At 34.1% G+C, this 15,992-nt stretch overlaps 1 protein-coding gene across 2 annotated transcripts; it reads right to left on the reverse strand.

Moving 5' to 3' along the window:
• Nucleotides 1–22: 22 nt before the first annotated feature.
• On the reverse strand, nt 23–12,452 carry LOC137393694 (chromobox protein homolog 8-like). Of its 2 annotated transcripts, none has more exons than XM_068080341.1 (7): nt 12,373–12,452; nt 9,656–9,739; nt 8,927–8,970; nt 7,891–7,974; nt 6,468–6,547; nt 2,318–2,557; nt 23–1,271 (listed from the first exon to the last, which is right to left on the reverse strand). In XM_068080341.1, exons 2-7 carry the CDS (start codon nt 9,734–9,736, stop codon nt 979–981), a joined length of 822 nt encoding a protein of 273 aa, XP_067936442.1. In that variant the 5' UTR covers nt 9,737–9,739; nt 12,373–12,452; the 3' UTR covers nt 23–978. The 2 variants fall into 2 exon arrangements, with proteins under 2 accessions (XP_067936442.1, XP_067936441.1); XM_068080340.1 differs by having other exon boundaries at nt 2,318–2,569.
• Between the last annotated feature and the right edge of the window lie 3,540 nt (nt 12,453–15,992).

Consider the following 15,992-nt stretch of genomic DNA (forward strand, 5'->3'; position numbering starts at 1 on the left):
AAACCAATGCAACCAATCAGACAGCACCAAATGTCCAATACATAAACTGAACAAAAAATGCAACAGAAAAGCAATTTTGACCAGCCACAGAATGTACTAATTAATGTACAATTTGAAACACAAATGAAAGGATAGAAAAGACATGGCATTAAAAAGTCTATTAAGATTTCATGTCTATTAGGAGTTAGCATTACATGGCTGAATCCTCATTTGGCTAATTAGTAGTGATAAATATATAACAAAGTTCACAACTTATACAATTTCATTTTCACCAAAATACAAAAGTAAAAGAGATTAACAAATTTTGAGAAACTGTGATAGCACATTTAAAAAATATCACACACGCAGTATATAACGGTTTAACATACAAGTTTTTGGCATTCTGTACACAGCTGAACAAAACAAGCGATTAAAGAAGCAACAAGCACAGCTTTCTAATTGCCAATGGTTCATAGATACTAGACTTAAATAGCCACAGGGGTAACCTGGAGCCTATTGAAACAAAAAATAAATTACACACTGTGCAGCCCGAGAAGCATAAAAATGGGTTATACACACCGTATAGCACCAAATTCATAGACAGGAATGAAGGAAAGCCATATACAACATTAGTGCAGTCTCAACAATTACCTAGGTAGTCTCGGCCCAGACCTAAGAAATTCAAAGTTTAGAAATATAACTACAAACATCTTTACGACGACAAAAATTAGTAAATGACGAAGACAAAGTTTTTTCTTTGTTACACTTGCTCGTCCATTAAGACCCCAGATAACAATGGAACAATTTCTTGTCACATTGCATAATAGCCATTCATGAATTTTTGTTGGACATATGAGGCTAACCTGAATCCAATGAAAAATTTTGTGACCAAGTCATCATACATCAACAGTTCATCATTTCAGTATGAGAGTATATCAATTAATAGGTTGTATGATAAAGATCTTCACACGCTATGTTTCCTCCACAACTTGAATTCTGTCAGCCTTTTGTATATTCCTTAAAGGTCACTGTCTGATTCAGACAGGATATTTCAGTAATAACTACAGGGCCTGTCCTTTTCAGTTGAATGGGAGTCACCGGTTTAAGACCAGCGATAAATCTACGCATCTCCTCTTCAGTCCACTCAGGTTCTATGTTTACTGCTGGCTCAGGAACCTTATGGGATGTTTCTACTTTGCTGTCTTCTAAAAAAGTAGGCGACTCCCTTCTTGTGGTTTCTTCAAGAGGAGTGGGTGATTCTGCAGTTACTGCGGAAGTTAAAGAAACGCTGCCTACAATAAAATGAGTTCGGTATGATATGTAAGAATTGGAAAAAAAGTTAATATATAGATATATATCAAACAGAAACAGCGATGAGAGGCCCATGTTGTAGCGGGAGCATTAACAATGAAGGAAGCTGCATTAATATGAAGTAGTGCATGCACAAGATTGATATGCACACATGCATGTAATCAGTGTCCTTTGAAGATTTTTTGGGTAATAGTACCCTGTCAGTCCGATGCGTTGCGAGAAATCGTCAGGTGTGCCAATAAAGCACAAATAAGTGTATGCACAACAATTATATTATCATGCAAGGCATCATTATTGGCACAAGTAGTAGAGCAGCAGGCAGCGAATCACATTGTTGTGCCTTTGAATCCTTTACAATGCAATCATTTATAAATCGTCAGCCATAGCTCCGGATCGATGGACAGCAGCTCTTATTAAAGTAAAGACTCCTGTGTGATCAAGTATTCTGAGGCCGGTTAGTCCAGTCACAAGTATAAACAACAATAAAATACCCTTTCGTTGCTATGAATACTCAGCAAGAATGAAAGGTTGAAATTAAGCTAAGGTCCGACCAGCTGCCAATCTTACCAACATGGCATCTGTTTAATAAGAAAGCCCACATAAAACACACTGACTATTGTAGATACCAACATACACACATAAGGTTGTTAAAACCTCATGGCTACTATTTCAAATAATTTCATTTGGAATACTTCAAACTGTTTTAATGTTTTGAAGTTTGTCAATTGAAATCAAGAAACTGAAGAGCAGCTATGATGAATATAGTTCGCACATGAATGTCTCCAAGTTATGAAATTATTTTCGTGTTCAATATAAAAATCTTCGAAGCACAGAAAATGCTGTCTTGATGTGACGCATTCCATTAGGCCTCCAGACAGTATACTCAACACATCTTATGTGCATAAAAATCGCTTCAATGATACACTACGATAATAGTAGATCAATCAGATTATACAAATACACAAAAAGTTACTAATGATTCATTTTTGAATTTTACTAGAAAATCATGTAACTATTTAATAATTACCCTCAGGTGATGGCACTGGTTGTTCAGACATATCTGTTTTAATTTTTCTAGGCCGACCACGCTTCCTTTTAGCCATAAAATTGCCTGCGCTGCTGCTAGGAGTAAGCTCAGCACCACTGGGAGGAGTAAGTGCAGACGCAGTGAGATCAGCTAGAGTTGAAGGGGTAGCCGAAGAAGTACTGTCATCTTTGTCTTCCTTCATATAAGAGTCATCCAATCCCGACACACTACCATCTGGTTCTGTGATAGAAACTAATGAGAACATGAAATCAATAATAAGTTGCCTGCTCTACATTTTCAAATAATCCCTGATGAGAGCATGCAATCAATAAGAAGTTGTCTACTCTACAACTTCAAGTAATCCCTGATGAGAACATGTAATCAGTAGGAAGTTGCATTCTCTACATCTTCAAGTAATCCCTGATGAGAACATGTAATCAATAAAATGTTGCCTACTCTACTACTTCAAGTAATCCCTGATGAGAACATGTAATCAATAATAAGATGACTGCTCTATTACTTCAAGTAATACCTGATGAGAACATGTAATCAATAATAAATTGCCTACTCTACAACTTTAAGTAATCCCTGATGAGAACATGTAATCAATAAAATGTTGCCTACTCTACTACTTCAAGTAATCCCTGATGAGAACATGTAATCAATAAGAAATTGCCTACTCTACTACTTCAAGTAATCCCTGATGAAAACGTGTAATCAATAATAAGTTGCCTACTCTACTACTTCAAGTAATCCCTGATGAGAACATGTAATCAATAATAAGTTGCCTACTCTACAACTTTAAGTAATCCCTGATGAGAACATGTAATCAATAAAATGTTGCCTACTCTACTACTTCAAGTAATCCCTGATGAGAACATGTAATCAATAGGAAGTTGCCTGCTCTACTACTTCAAGTAATCCCTGATGAGAAAATGTAATCAATAAAATGTTGCCTACTCTACTACTTCAAGTAATCCCTGATGAGAACATGTAATCAATAATAAGATGCCGGCTCTACTACTTCAAGTAATCCCTGATTAAAACATATAATAAATAACAAGTTGTCTACTCTACAACTTCAAGTAATCCCTCATGAGAACATGTAATCAACAAGAAGTTGTCTACTCTAATACTTCAAGTAATCCCTGATGAGAACATGTAATCAATAATAAGATGCCTGCTCTACAACTTCAAGTAATCTCTGATGAGAACATGTAATCAATAATAAGATGCCGGCTCTACTACTTCAAGTAATCCCTGATTAAAACATATAATAAATAACAAGTTGTCTACTCTACAACTTCAAGTAATCCCTCATGAGAACATGTAATCAACAAGAAGTTGTCTACTCTAATACTTCAAGTAATCCGTGATGAGGTTTAATAATTAAGCGAAGACCTTTCTATGGCTTTATCCTTAATGAAATGTTTAACACTTTGAAGCCTAATCTTGTTCAAGTAAGCAGGTTCCGTGATCTTAGACCGTGTTAACACCTTTCTGCCGGCTGCGAAAGCACTTAGAATATAACAACTCCTTTAGAACTATTTATCATATTGAAGCTTCAAGCTTGCAAAACTTAATGAAAAAACAAAAAATAAAATAGAGTAAATTTTTGATTACACACGTTTTCAAAGTACTGCAGCTATGTTTTAGGGATAACTGAAGAAACATAATGATTGCAGTACACTGAGTCTGATAGAATATGTATATTTGTTATGAATAGAAAAACAAATAGTTTTAATGTAAAACTCTTGTTGCTGAGTAGAAGAAGCTTTTTAGCTTTTTATATTTTTGATGCTTAGTTACCAGGAATGTAAATCAGTGCCTCATTAGGAACGAATGCTGTCAGCAGCCATTTGTCATTTCTTGGTTGATTAGAAGTGACATCGAAGCTTATATAAAGTGTATATGGTATAATATGTCTATGTCTGCACACATGTCTATTTCTGCATAGGACTATAGTTTATAGATATGGTATAACATGTCTATGTCTGCATAGGACTATAGTTTATAGATATGGTAAAACATGTCTATGTCTGCATAGGACTATAGTTTATAGATATGGTATAACATGTCTATGTCTGCATAGGACTATAGTTTATAGATATGGTATAACATGTCTATGTCTGCATAGGACTATAGTTTATAGATATGGTATAACATGTCTATGTCTGCATAGGACTATAGTTTACAGATATGGTATAACATGTCTATGTCTGCATAGGACTATAGTTTATAGATATGGTATAACATGTCTATGTCTGCATAGGACTATAGTTTATAGATATGGTATAACATGTCTATGTCTGCATAGGACTATAGTTTATAGATATGGTATAACATGTCTATGTCTGCATAGGACTATAGTTTATAGATATGGTATAACATGTCTATGTCTGCATAGGACTATAGTTTATAGATATGGTATAACATGTCTATGTCTGCATAGGACTATAGTTTATAGATATGGTATAACATGTCTATGTCTGCATAGGACTATAGTTTATAGATATGGTATAACATGTCTATGTCTGCATAGGACTATAGTTTATAGATATGGTATAACATGTCTATGTCTGCATAGGACTATAGTTTATAGATATGGTATAACATGTCTATGTCTGCATAGGACTATAGTTTATAGATATGGTATAACATGTCTATGCCTGCATAGGACTATAGTTTATAGACATGGTATATCATGTCTATGTCTGCATGGGACTATAGTTTATAGATATGGTATAACATGTCTATGTCTGCATAGGACTATAGTTTATAGATATGGTATAACATGTCTATGTCTGCATAGGACTATAGTTTATAGATATGGTATAACATGTCTATGTCTGCATAGGACTATAGTTTATAGATATGGTATAACATGTTTATGTCTGCACAGGACTATAGTTTATAGATATGGTATAACATGTCTATGTCTGCACGGGACTATAGTTTATAGATATGGTATAACGTGTCTATGTCTGCATAGGACTATAGTTTATAGATATGGTATAACATGTCTATGTCTGCATAGGACTATAGTTTATAGATATGGTATAACATGTCTATGTCTGCATAGGACTATAGTTTATAGATATGGTATAACATGTCTATGTCTGCATAGGACTATAGTTTATAGATATGGTATAACATGTCTATGTCTGCATAGGACTATAGTTTATAGATATGGTATAACATGTCTATGTCTGCACAGGACTATAGTTTATAGATATGGTATAACATGTCTATGTCTGCACAGGACTATAGTTTATAGATATGGTATAACATGGCTATGTCTGCATAGGACTATAGTTTATAGATACGGTATAACATGTCTATGTCTGCACAGGACTATAGTTTACAAATATGATATAACATGTCTATGTCTGCACAGGACTATAGTTTATAGATATGGTATAACATGTCTATGTCTGCATAGGACTATAGTTTATAGATATGGTATAACATGTCTATGTCTGCACAGGACTATAATTTATAGATATGGTATAACATGTCTATGTCTGCATAGGACTATAGTTTATAGATATGGTATAACATGTCTATGTCTGCACAGGTCTATAGTTTATAGATATGGTATAACATGTCTATGTCTGCATAGGACTATAGTTTATAGATATGGTATAACATGTCTATATCTGCACAGGACTATAGTTTATAGATATGGTATAACATGTCTATGTCTGCATAGGACTATAGTTTATAGATATGGTATAAGATGTCTATGTCTGCACAGGACTATAGTTTATAGATATGGTATAACATGTCTATGTCTGCATAGGACTATAGTTTATAGATGTGGTATAACATGTCTATGTCTGCATAGGACTATAGTTTATAGATATGGTATAACATGTCTATGTCTGCACAGGACTATAGTTTATAGATATGGTATAACATGTCTATGTCTGCATAGGACTATACTTTATAGACATGTTCAGTAAATAGATAGACTGGGTTGATCAAAGACAAATAGCACAGTTGATCCAATCAAACAATGAACATCATATTGAACATTTGCCTGCATCTTTCAAGTAAAGTATGCTTTATGCATAAAGTTTTCAACTGTAACTGCTAGTTTTCTCCTAAATAGTTAGCGAGTCTTCCACTGGATCAAAGTTTAAAGTACCTGGTGAGTTAATGGCTGTGGAGGAAGAAGCTATTTGACCATCGATCCCACTACCTGCTGCCCTCTTCTTCGGTCTACCCCTGAATATAAATTAGCAAAGTAGGAAGCTTCAATCAATGAAACTCTGAGCGCTTTCCTCAGCACTGGAAGACCTGTACACGGTTTATTCTATAAAGAAGCTGAACAGACGATGAAATTTGCATAAAACTGCACACCCATAGACAATATCGTAAATACGGATAGTACACTCTATAGCAAACCTGCATTATATACACTTACTATCAAACCACATGCTCCATAGCTGAACTATACTCTCTACAGTTAATGTACACTAATTACACTATATACTCAGTTCAGTTGGAATTTTAGTCACACTGTTCAATAGCAGGCTGCACAATCCATAGACATGTGACTAGAATTTGCAGTATATACATGTACATGTATATATATGTACAGTATCTATAACAGATATGATACTTCATCGCAATAATATATCCTAATAACAAATTGATTATGATATCTAGAGCGAACTCTGACTAGATTTTAACTATATATCACATTCAAGTTTGCTTTACAACTCTGGATTGCAGGTATCTTTGATAAACTGATCTTAATTTGATCTGGGAAAGCAGTTCACAATTCAAAGGTTATTTTATTACGTTGACTTGCAAGCGATTTGCCGAGTTTACAGAAACTCAACTCAAGATGGAAGCTAAAGATGGGTACACATTATGAGACAAAGTACAGCCTGTATAATATCTCTTTTTAAAAATTTCCTAATGCAATTTAGGTTTTTTCATAATTTTGTTACTCATCCTCATCTAGTAGTTTCAATTTAGTTGATCAAAGATGAAAAGTACATTTTATCCAATCAAACCATAAACATCATATTGAACATTTGCCTGTATAACTTGAGTAAAGTATGTCTTATGCATAGAGTTTCAACCGTAAACCATGAACTTACACTTCTTTGATCCCTGAAAAGGTCGAAACTGTAACTTTTACTATACAATAACATGGCGCAAGTGATCAGAGATCATAGCATACATGCTTAACATTATTTAACATACATGCATGTTATCAAAGTCAAGACGATTTGAATTTAATAAGTTAGGAAATGGCTTATTGATTAGGTGAGCCGAAATTGAAATCTGTTCTAATTTGTTTTGGGTGTAGCTCAACTAAATTAGATTTATTCATTAATTGAACTTAATAATTTAATTTATTTTTTATAAATTTCATTTATTTGTTATTAGTTGCATGTTTGATCATAGCTGCAATTCCATTTTAACACCAGTTTAATATTTAGCTACAGCTCTCCAAACTTAATTACTAAAATATTTAATGTTAATGTTCTGTTTTACAAATAAATTTCTTGCTTGTTATTAGACTATAGTGATATTCGACTGTATAGCCTACCAACCTTGGCTGCTGGACACAACGCTCTCGAAAGTTTTCCAGCAGCCGCTCATCCAGGATATTGGTGGCTGGCTCCCAGGTGTTGTTTCTATAAACAATGACTAGAATACTTCAGTCTTGACCTTATAAATTCCTGTGTGATGCAATGAGTAATAAACCCTTTTTTACAAATAATTGATAAACACTTCCATGACATTTTTGCAGCCACCCTTACGGGAAGAATTTAATAAATTTCAAATTAAAAGTCTATAAAAACTATCTGTGTGAGCAACATACAGCCAAGGTTTTACATGTGAACTGCAAAGATTAACATCAAAACACTATGCACATGCAGTATAATCGCCAAGAAATCACAAGAATGCTATAATGTGTGCACTCTATAGAAATAAATGTATAGTAAATTGTGAGTTAACACATAAAGTTAATGTATTCTTTTCATTCACTGCAAGAGCAGCAACCATACCAGATCATCAGCATGGTAGCTGCTCTTGCAACAAACAGGAAGAACAGTTTATTGGTACTAGGTTTAATTTCCATTGTAAAAGCTGAGTCTTTTTACAGAAGTTCTGATGAAGAAAGAGTTTTGATCATTAGGTGAGAGAAAACTTATAATAGGAGAGAACAACTCCAAGTAACTGAGTCTATATTTGGAACTTGTACATAAACAGGTGCGGGTGAAGACACAATAAGACGTGATGCCAAGTGAACATATCCACATATGTAGACTTTAGTTCAATTTGGTTTACATATATAAATGTTCTGTTTTATCTTGTTGCACATGTAAATATAATGCATGTAATTATTAATAATTATTATTGATCTTGTCTGGTGATTTTTTAAGTAGCTGAAACAGTAGTGACCGCAAAACTATTAAGAATAAGTTTGAGTGAAGCAAGGCTGACTTTGGCAACCATCAGTTTTTTCTGATAGCAACTTTTGATAGGAAGCTGATTATGTTCAACATAATTTTGGTAAACACATCAGAGAGGCGTGGTAAGTGATCAATTGCTCCAACCTGTCCTAAAACAGCGGAAACTTACTTTGCGGACCATCCTTTCCATTTAATATAGTATTCCACCTTACCCTAAAAATTACGGATAAATGATCAGAGTCACAAAACATAACCAGTAAATATATGCAGAGTAGACACATCCCGCAACATACAGCACTGTTGTACGGGATTGGCTAATGCTGCTTCGATAAACAGGAAGTAAGTTGAGAGCTTTTACTACTGTAGATTTTTTACTGCCACTTTCATTGAGGGTCTTAATCGATGCGGGTGGTAACTCTAATAATAACTTTCAATACGGTAGAAGAAGGATATTTTGATACTCCAGCCACTACCTGAGCACATAAGTGCTTGTCTATTAAAGCTACATAACCAGCTAATTGGTGAGCATGAGTTAAACATACGTATGAATGAAAACTTCAAAACCAACCCTGGTTCTTCACAAAAACAGTTTTATCAATATGAAGATTTTAATCAAATATGAGCTACCATTGAATAACAAAACTTGCAGAAAAGAAATACAAACTATATGCAAATGTTTATTCTTAATTAACATATTTTTTCTATAGTCTATTAGACACACTACGTATATCCCAGTAAAATTTAACTAGTTTGAAGTGCTTTAAATTATTATTTTGTCATGGCTTGGCAAGATTTTACTGAACAAAGAATTATAAGAATCAGCATTAAAAAAGAGTATTAAAAAAATTAAAAAAATATATTAAAAAAATAGCCAGCATTAAAAAGGAAAGATCAAAACCTTTCGAATGCGCCGCTTTTCTATCCTTTCGGCTGCAAACACGCGTTCCTCTGTCTCCTCTCTAGTTAATGGTCCAGACATAATCTGTAACAACCACATAAAACTGAGAACATAAAAACTCTTCTCAATCTTTTTACCAGCTGCCTATTCAGTCAATGATGTTACTAATGATTAAATGGTAAATAAAATTTGACATTTTATTTGAGTTGACAAATATTTGCATCAAACTCGCTGTAACGGTAAAGTGCACTAGTCTATCATGGAATCGATGATAGCTCATTGTTTTCTACTTTGTCTGCGAGTGAAATATCACAGGAAAAAGTTGGTAAATATCAGTCAGTAAAGACCTAATTTGGCATTTATGAATGGCCACTTACAATTGTAAGACATCACGTCAGCTGAACTGCTTATAATAGCTTTGAAACCATTTTCATAAAGTACAGCGATTTCCAGTGAGCAACCTATTTGATTACCCACAGCATGTACCAAAAGCACCATCATTTGACGAAATATTGTTGTCGCTGAACCATTTCTAGGTAACTTAGCTCAGCAAATATTAACTATATCCGTAACTGAATAAATCAATGCTGTGTATTCCTAGTTTGGGTGCTTAAAATACCAATAGAGCAATGACTAACAAAGCAAAATGATGCAAATCTGCCATAAACAGCTGACAGTGAACGTGTAGGACTGTGCGACTAAAGAATTAATTCACAGAACACAAAGCCTTTGTTGCTGATGGGAATTGTGATTCATTGATTGTATGCAATTTATGCAAATGAGTATCACTAAAAATTATAAAAAACATTGAGGAGCACACCACAGGGCTGCCTCTACTTCGTTCAGACAAGCTGCCATAATAGGTTCATTTGCCAAATGTACAAAATTGAAAGTATCTCACTCATATTCATAGCACAACATGGGAAGGCTCGATAGAATAAAATTAATGTGCAAAAACAAAACGATACAATCCGTATAACTTTACCTCATTAAAATAATGCATATCTGCATTAAAACAGGCAAATGACTAACTAGCTTTTTAGCATTGCAAGTAGCTATGCACACAGCAAAGGTCAAAGCAGTCTTGCTAAGCTTACGAGTAAAAATATCATGCCTAAAGACTCTGATAAACTTGACATTTTCATGTCAGAAAACGGATATCGCTTGAGTTGCGTCACATTAATGTGCATTTCTGCTCATTAACTCATTTCAAGGTTTTTAAAATACATGTACATATATTCCTTCAACTGTAGATATTCTGAAACTAATGTTAATGGCGTAAAATACGTTTATATCCAAGAAACTGTTAAGTGATGTCAATATTCAAGCACAAAAAAGACGAGCAAGGTAGGATATGCAAGATAGGGCCAGATATGGCCTTATATAGCAGATATATGGGCCAGATATGCAGGCACAGACAAAGTATTACCACTTTTAAGAAAGGCAGAAATAAGATTAGATTTTTGAATTTCTTACAATCTTTATATTATGATTCGTATCGCTTTCTATTCATATATACTTTTCTCTACAAATATATGAGCTAATAAGAATAAACCAAAACTTTATCACTAACAGCAAAGTAGGACGACAAAGACTATTGCTTGCACTATCTAAAATCAGACAGTTTGTTCATCGCACAAACTGCTTGCAGACTTTAAGAATAAAAAAGTTGCTGGCGGCTCGCTATGTATGTTTGCTAAAATGAGGTGTTTTTCTTCTTTTAATCAGACTATCTAAAAGTCAAGTGCGTCAGCATAAAATATCATGACTTTCTTTTCGGAATAATATGGAACAAATAACTTTGCATGCTGTTCATGTTTGTTAGATACCTTAGATATTATTCTTGCAGTCATAAAACAGGAATGAAACATACGCTTGTGCATACAACTGTAAAATCATACTAATTCTAATGATTGTAATCTTTGATGAAGAACTGCTGTTACTAAATATAACCAGTGGGTGGCAGACAATGGCCTTTTTCACTCTCTACTCTTCTGACAGTTAAGAGATAAACAATGAAAATTTATCACGTTTACACCATGCCTATTTACTAATTCAACTCAAGAGAGCTGAAGATTGAATACTTTCTGTAGCCACCCCTAACCTTTTAAAAGACCCCAGCTTCAGCCAAGCAATGCAACTGCTTAAGCCATGGCTGCCCTCAAATACAACCTATTTTTAATACATACATGATGGTAATTAGTGCTTTCACAGATATATTACATGTTTTTTTAAATTTGGGGCATTTTGGCAAAAAACAACAAAAAATTAAAATTGAGATTGGTTACGATTTTGATAAATTAAAAAAATAGTAGGGTTAACTAGGTTATAGTAATGATAATGACCGTTACAATTATGCTTCTCTTGAATTCACTTTTATCGCTGCCAAAAGATTACATTAAATAGGCGCATTGCGTGCAAGTGATAGATTGCATGCCATAGATTCGCTTTGCTGTTACAAAAAATTGCATCAAGTTACTGTTTTAAGTTATACCAAGCTTTGCAGATAGTTGCTAAAACCTACGCTTCATAGATCTGTAAATAAGTCTACGTAATCTAGCCAACTTTCTCAAATTGAAGAACAGGCACACCCAACTAAACCTAAGGCAACCACTGCTAACCTAGAACACGCCATTAGCCTGGCTGTCTTGAATCAACGACCAACTAAGCTGCCATGAGCAAATAGCAAGCAAAACAATTGTGAACTAAATACTGACCCAACTGTCTTGGACTGATTTGTGCCCCTGCTGTCTCAGACCAAAATGGCCACTTGAATTCTTGGACTGAACAAATTCAGTTATTCTTTAAAAAACCAAACCGGAAAGCAGTAGCATATTAGCATAATGTATTACAATATTCTGATGTTTAATTCAGTGATTAAGAACACTTGTCCAGCTGAGTATTGAATACAACTGTAGATGCGGTTATGACAAACCACCTTACACTACTGTAGACTTCCGGATGTGAGAGACTAGCTATATCTAGCACAGACTCCTACAACCTGCCGATATGAGTCACAGTCCAATGTCACAATTTATTGCACGAGAACAAAACAATTATCTTCTACGTACTATACTTAAGTCTGCTGCATATCATTCAAAAGGCAAGTATTAATACCTGAGTTTTGTTGAACGAAATACAACATGTAGCAAAAGCATACCAACTACAATACTGAAAACCAAGTTATTATGTGAGATTGTTAAACAACACAATGAATTTTTCATGAACAAGTCCAGTTTAAGCTTCGCAAAAATGACTAACGAATGCACACACATGGCAAGAAAAATCAAGTTAAAAGCGATTCAAGTATGTCTCACAAATAATCACAAGCAACTATTATCCCATACCTATTATATCCGCTTGAAGCTTACAGATGGCCAACAATGCTAAGCTTTTATATATGCTTCCATTTGCTACAACGGCTATACAGTGTTCACTGTCCCTAAAAATGAATAGCCTTCATGACAAGAAGCATGAGTGTATTAATCATTGATGGGTAAACATAAGTAGACTACACGATGCCTGTCACCCGTGTTATCATGAGATATTTTGCTTTTTTTACAGTGAGACTTCATACCAACAAAGGTTAATTTTCCTGTTGAGAACTGCAAGGTGCTCTAAATTTTAAGCAATCGTGAAGACATTGTACATGCAATCAAAGACTAGCAAATGCCAGGTAGTTTTTTAGCCATAGAGTCACCAACACCAGTAAATATCTTTCAAATTAAATACACACTGTAACTCAATATCAGCAGTTCCTCAGCGGCCTCTTTGTAGCCTCTATCTTGAGTTAGTATTATGGTCTGCTAATTATTGTTGTTTACTTCAATACAATTTATATAATTGATGTAAAGGCACTATGTTTAAAGGCACAATTTAGTGTGTTTAAAAAACGTAAGTTCGTAATTTTCATACATTAACCTTCAAAACATACTTGAGCAACTTAAAATATACATTAACCTGCTAAATCTATGCTCTTTATGTCATGTCCAGTGTAATAATCATAGACTGTGATGTTCAACGTGTTTGAAACCATTTTGAAAGTTGTAGTAAACGTATATTATTAAAATGTGCATGAAGTTTTGACGTCGAGATACAACTCAATCGTTTAAAATCTGAAATATGTTTCCCCGTGCAAATTATTGTGCAATTACCGAGAGGTTATTTCTAGTTTAGCACATTTTAAATTGAAGCAATGAAGATTTGAAGATGGAAATGATCGATCCAGTTCCAAAAAATTCTATACAATTTTTAAGGAAAACATAGAAACCATAGATACAACTAAAACATCAATTAGCAATCGCAATGAACGAACGCGAGTTTTCAACTTTTGGCTATTCGATTACAGTATGCCGTACAGCCCGACTTCTTTACTTATTTTTTATCATGTAATTTACTTGGTTTTTATTTTTACAAAAATCATTTTTTCCCTGATCATGATTTTGGTGCTCAACGGTTAAAGCAAGAATTATACTGTTACATATACATAAAAAAGTAGGGAACAGGTTAGGAAATCTCACTAGCATCTGATAAAGCAAATTTACGGGAGTCGCTTCTTAACCGGATACCGTTTACGCTATATTTTTCAAAATCATTTAAGAAACTGACTATTTAACGCGTTACAAACATAGTTCGAGCATTAGGGTTTAATTAATGTATCTATGGAGAAGTCCAAAATGCGGGTAGCATCACACGCCTACGCTCGTGCAGACTACTTGCGGAGCCAAATATCGACGATTCAGTTCAGATAGCTTATGGTATGCTGGTGTAACAATTGAAGACGATTTCTGGTCCACTGTGCGTACCTGACCGCAATGCACTCTGACTACAAAGCGTTTGTACGCGTTCAGAAATCTTCGAACTGATCATTTTCTAATTTTTGTAATAACGCGTGATTAAGCATATCTAGCCACATCGAGTAATATGCAAAGCACCTAAATCCTTCTCAGTAACTGATGGTCGTCGATTATTGGGCCTACATACTCTCGCCAGTCGGCGTTCTTTCTTTTACAGGCAGTTGATAGGCAAAGTGGAGGTAGCTACAGTGGCCAGTGCTCTATACAAATATATTCAACAGGATAGTGAGAGACACCAAATAAGCCTAAGATCACAATGCTCATTAATAACACCATCTATTAATAAGAACTATGGCAGACAATCTTTTAAATATAACGCTATCAAGATTATGAAAGAAGAGGTATTAGATCCTGTGAATGAGCTGTCATTTGATATTGATTAACTGGCCATACTGTGACTACTGACCATTCTATATTTTGTTTACTAACACTGGTATACTAACAACATTGAATTAAAATTATTAAAAACCATCGGTTGTCACTTTACAACCATAGCTGACATAAGAATAGTAGAGTATTGTGTCACCCGCGTTAAATTTTTTTAAAAAATGACCATACTAATAATTACTAACTTGGAATCTAAATACTCAATCAACTCAGCTTGCATATATATATACACTATATATATATATACTCAGCTCAATCAACGATCTTATTATCCTCTTATAGAAATCATATTATTGTAGCCACTATCAATTTTATTCTCAATTATCATATTATACCACATTATATTAGCTTTAATTTTTAATTATGAGGTCAACAGAACAGTATTTTCTCAAGAAAACCTCAATAAATAATATTCACAAACAAACAAACATCTACTGAAGTTCGTGATACAAAACAGCACACAGCTATGAAAGCTTTGGCAAGGTACATTTTTACTTCAGATTCATGTTGGTTTTAGTTTATTCAAGTAAAGCAGGCTTCCTATTACCTGCCATTATTTTCGTAAGGTTTACTCGGCATATATTTCATGTGGACTGGTATGCACAATGAACTATACATTGTTATGAGTGGTTTGGTAGAAATTATGTTATGCATAACTAATCCGAATTCACACACAACATCAGTGTTGAAATTGCTTGTCATATTATTTTATTTTGACAATGTTTAGTTTGTGCACTTTTGCTTAGCTTGTGGGAACTAATTTGATTATCACTGGTTCAGGTACAAGTGATAGTGTTAACCTGTTGTAAGCAGTATTCTACTGATTACCAGTAAAAGTTAATTCTTTATTCTATAAGTACAACAATTAAAATACACAACTAACAAAATTCTTAATAATAATATTAATGACAAGAGGTTAAAATAGCTAATAAAAGTTACACCCTTACTCGAATGGTCGTCCATGTTTGCTTGCTCAGTCCATATGGCCGCAAGTTTCGATAGTCAAATGAGAATTGTAGCAGTCCTTATATGAAAAGGCTTGGTAGTTGATATAGGAAAGTAGAAGAGGATCAGCTGATGATGGTGAAGGAAGC

This window comes from Watersipora subatra, chromosome 4, assembly GCF_963576615.1.
Source record: "Watersipora subatra chromosome 4, tzWatSuba1.1, whole genome shotgun sequence".
Lineage (NCBI taxonomy): Eukaryota > Metazoa > Bryozoa > Gymnolaemata > Cheilostomatida > Watersiporidae > Watersipora > Watersipora subatra.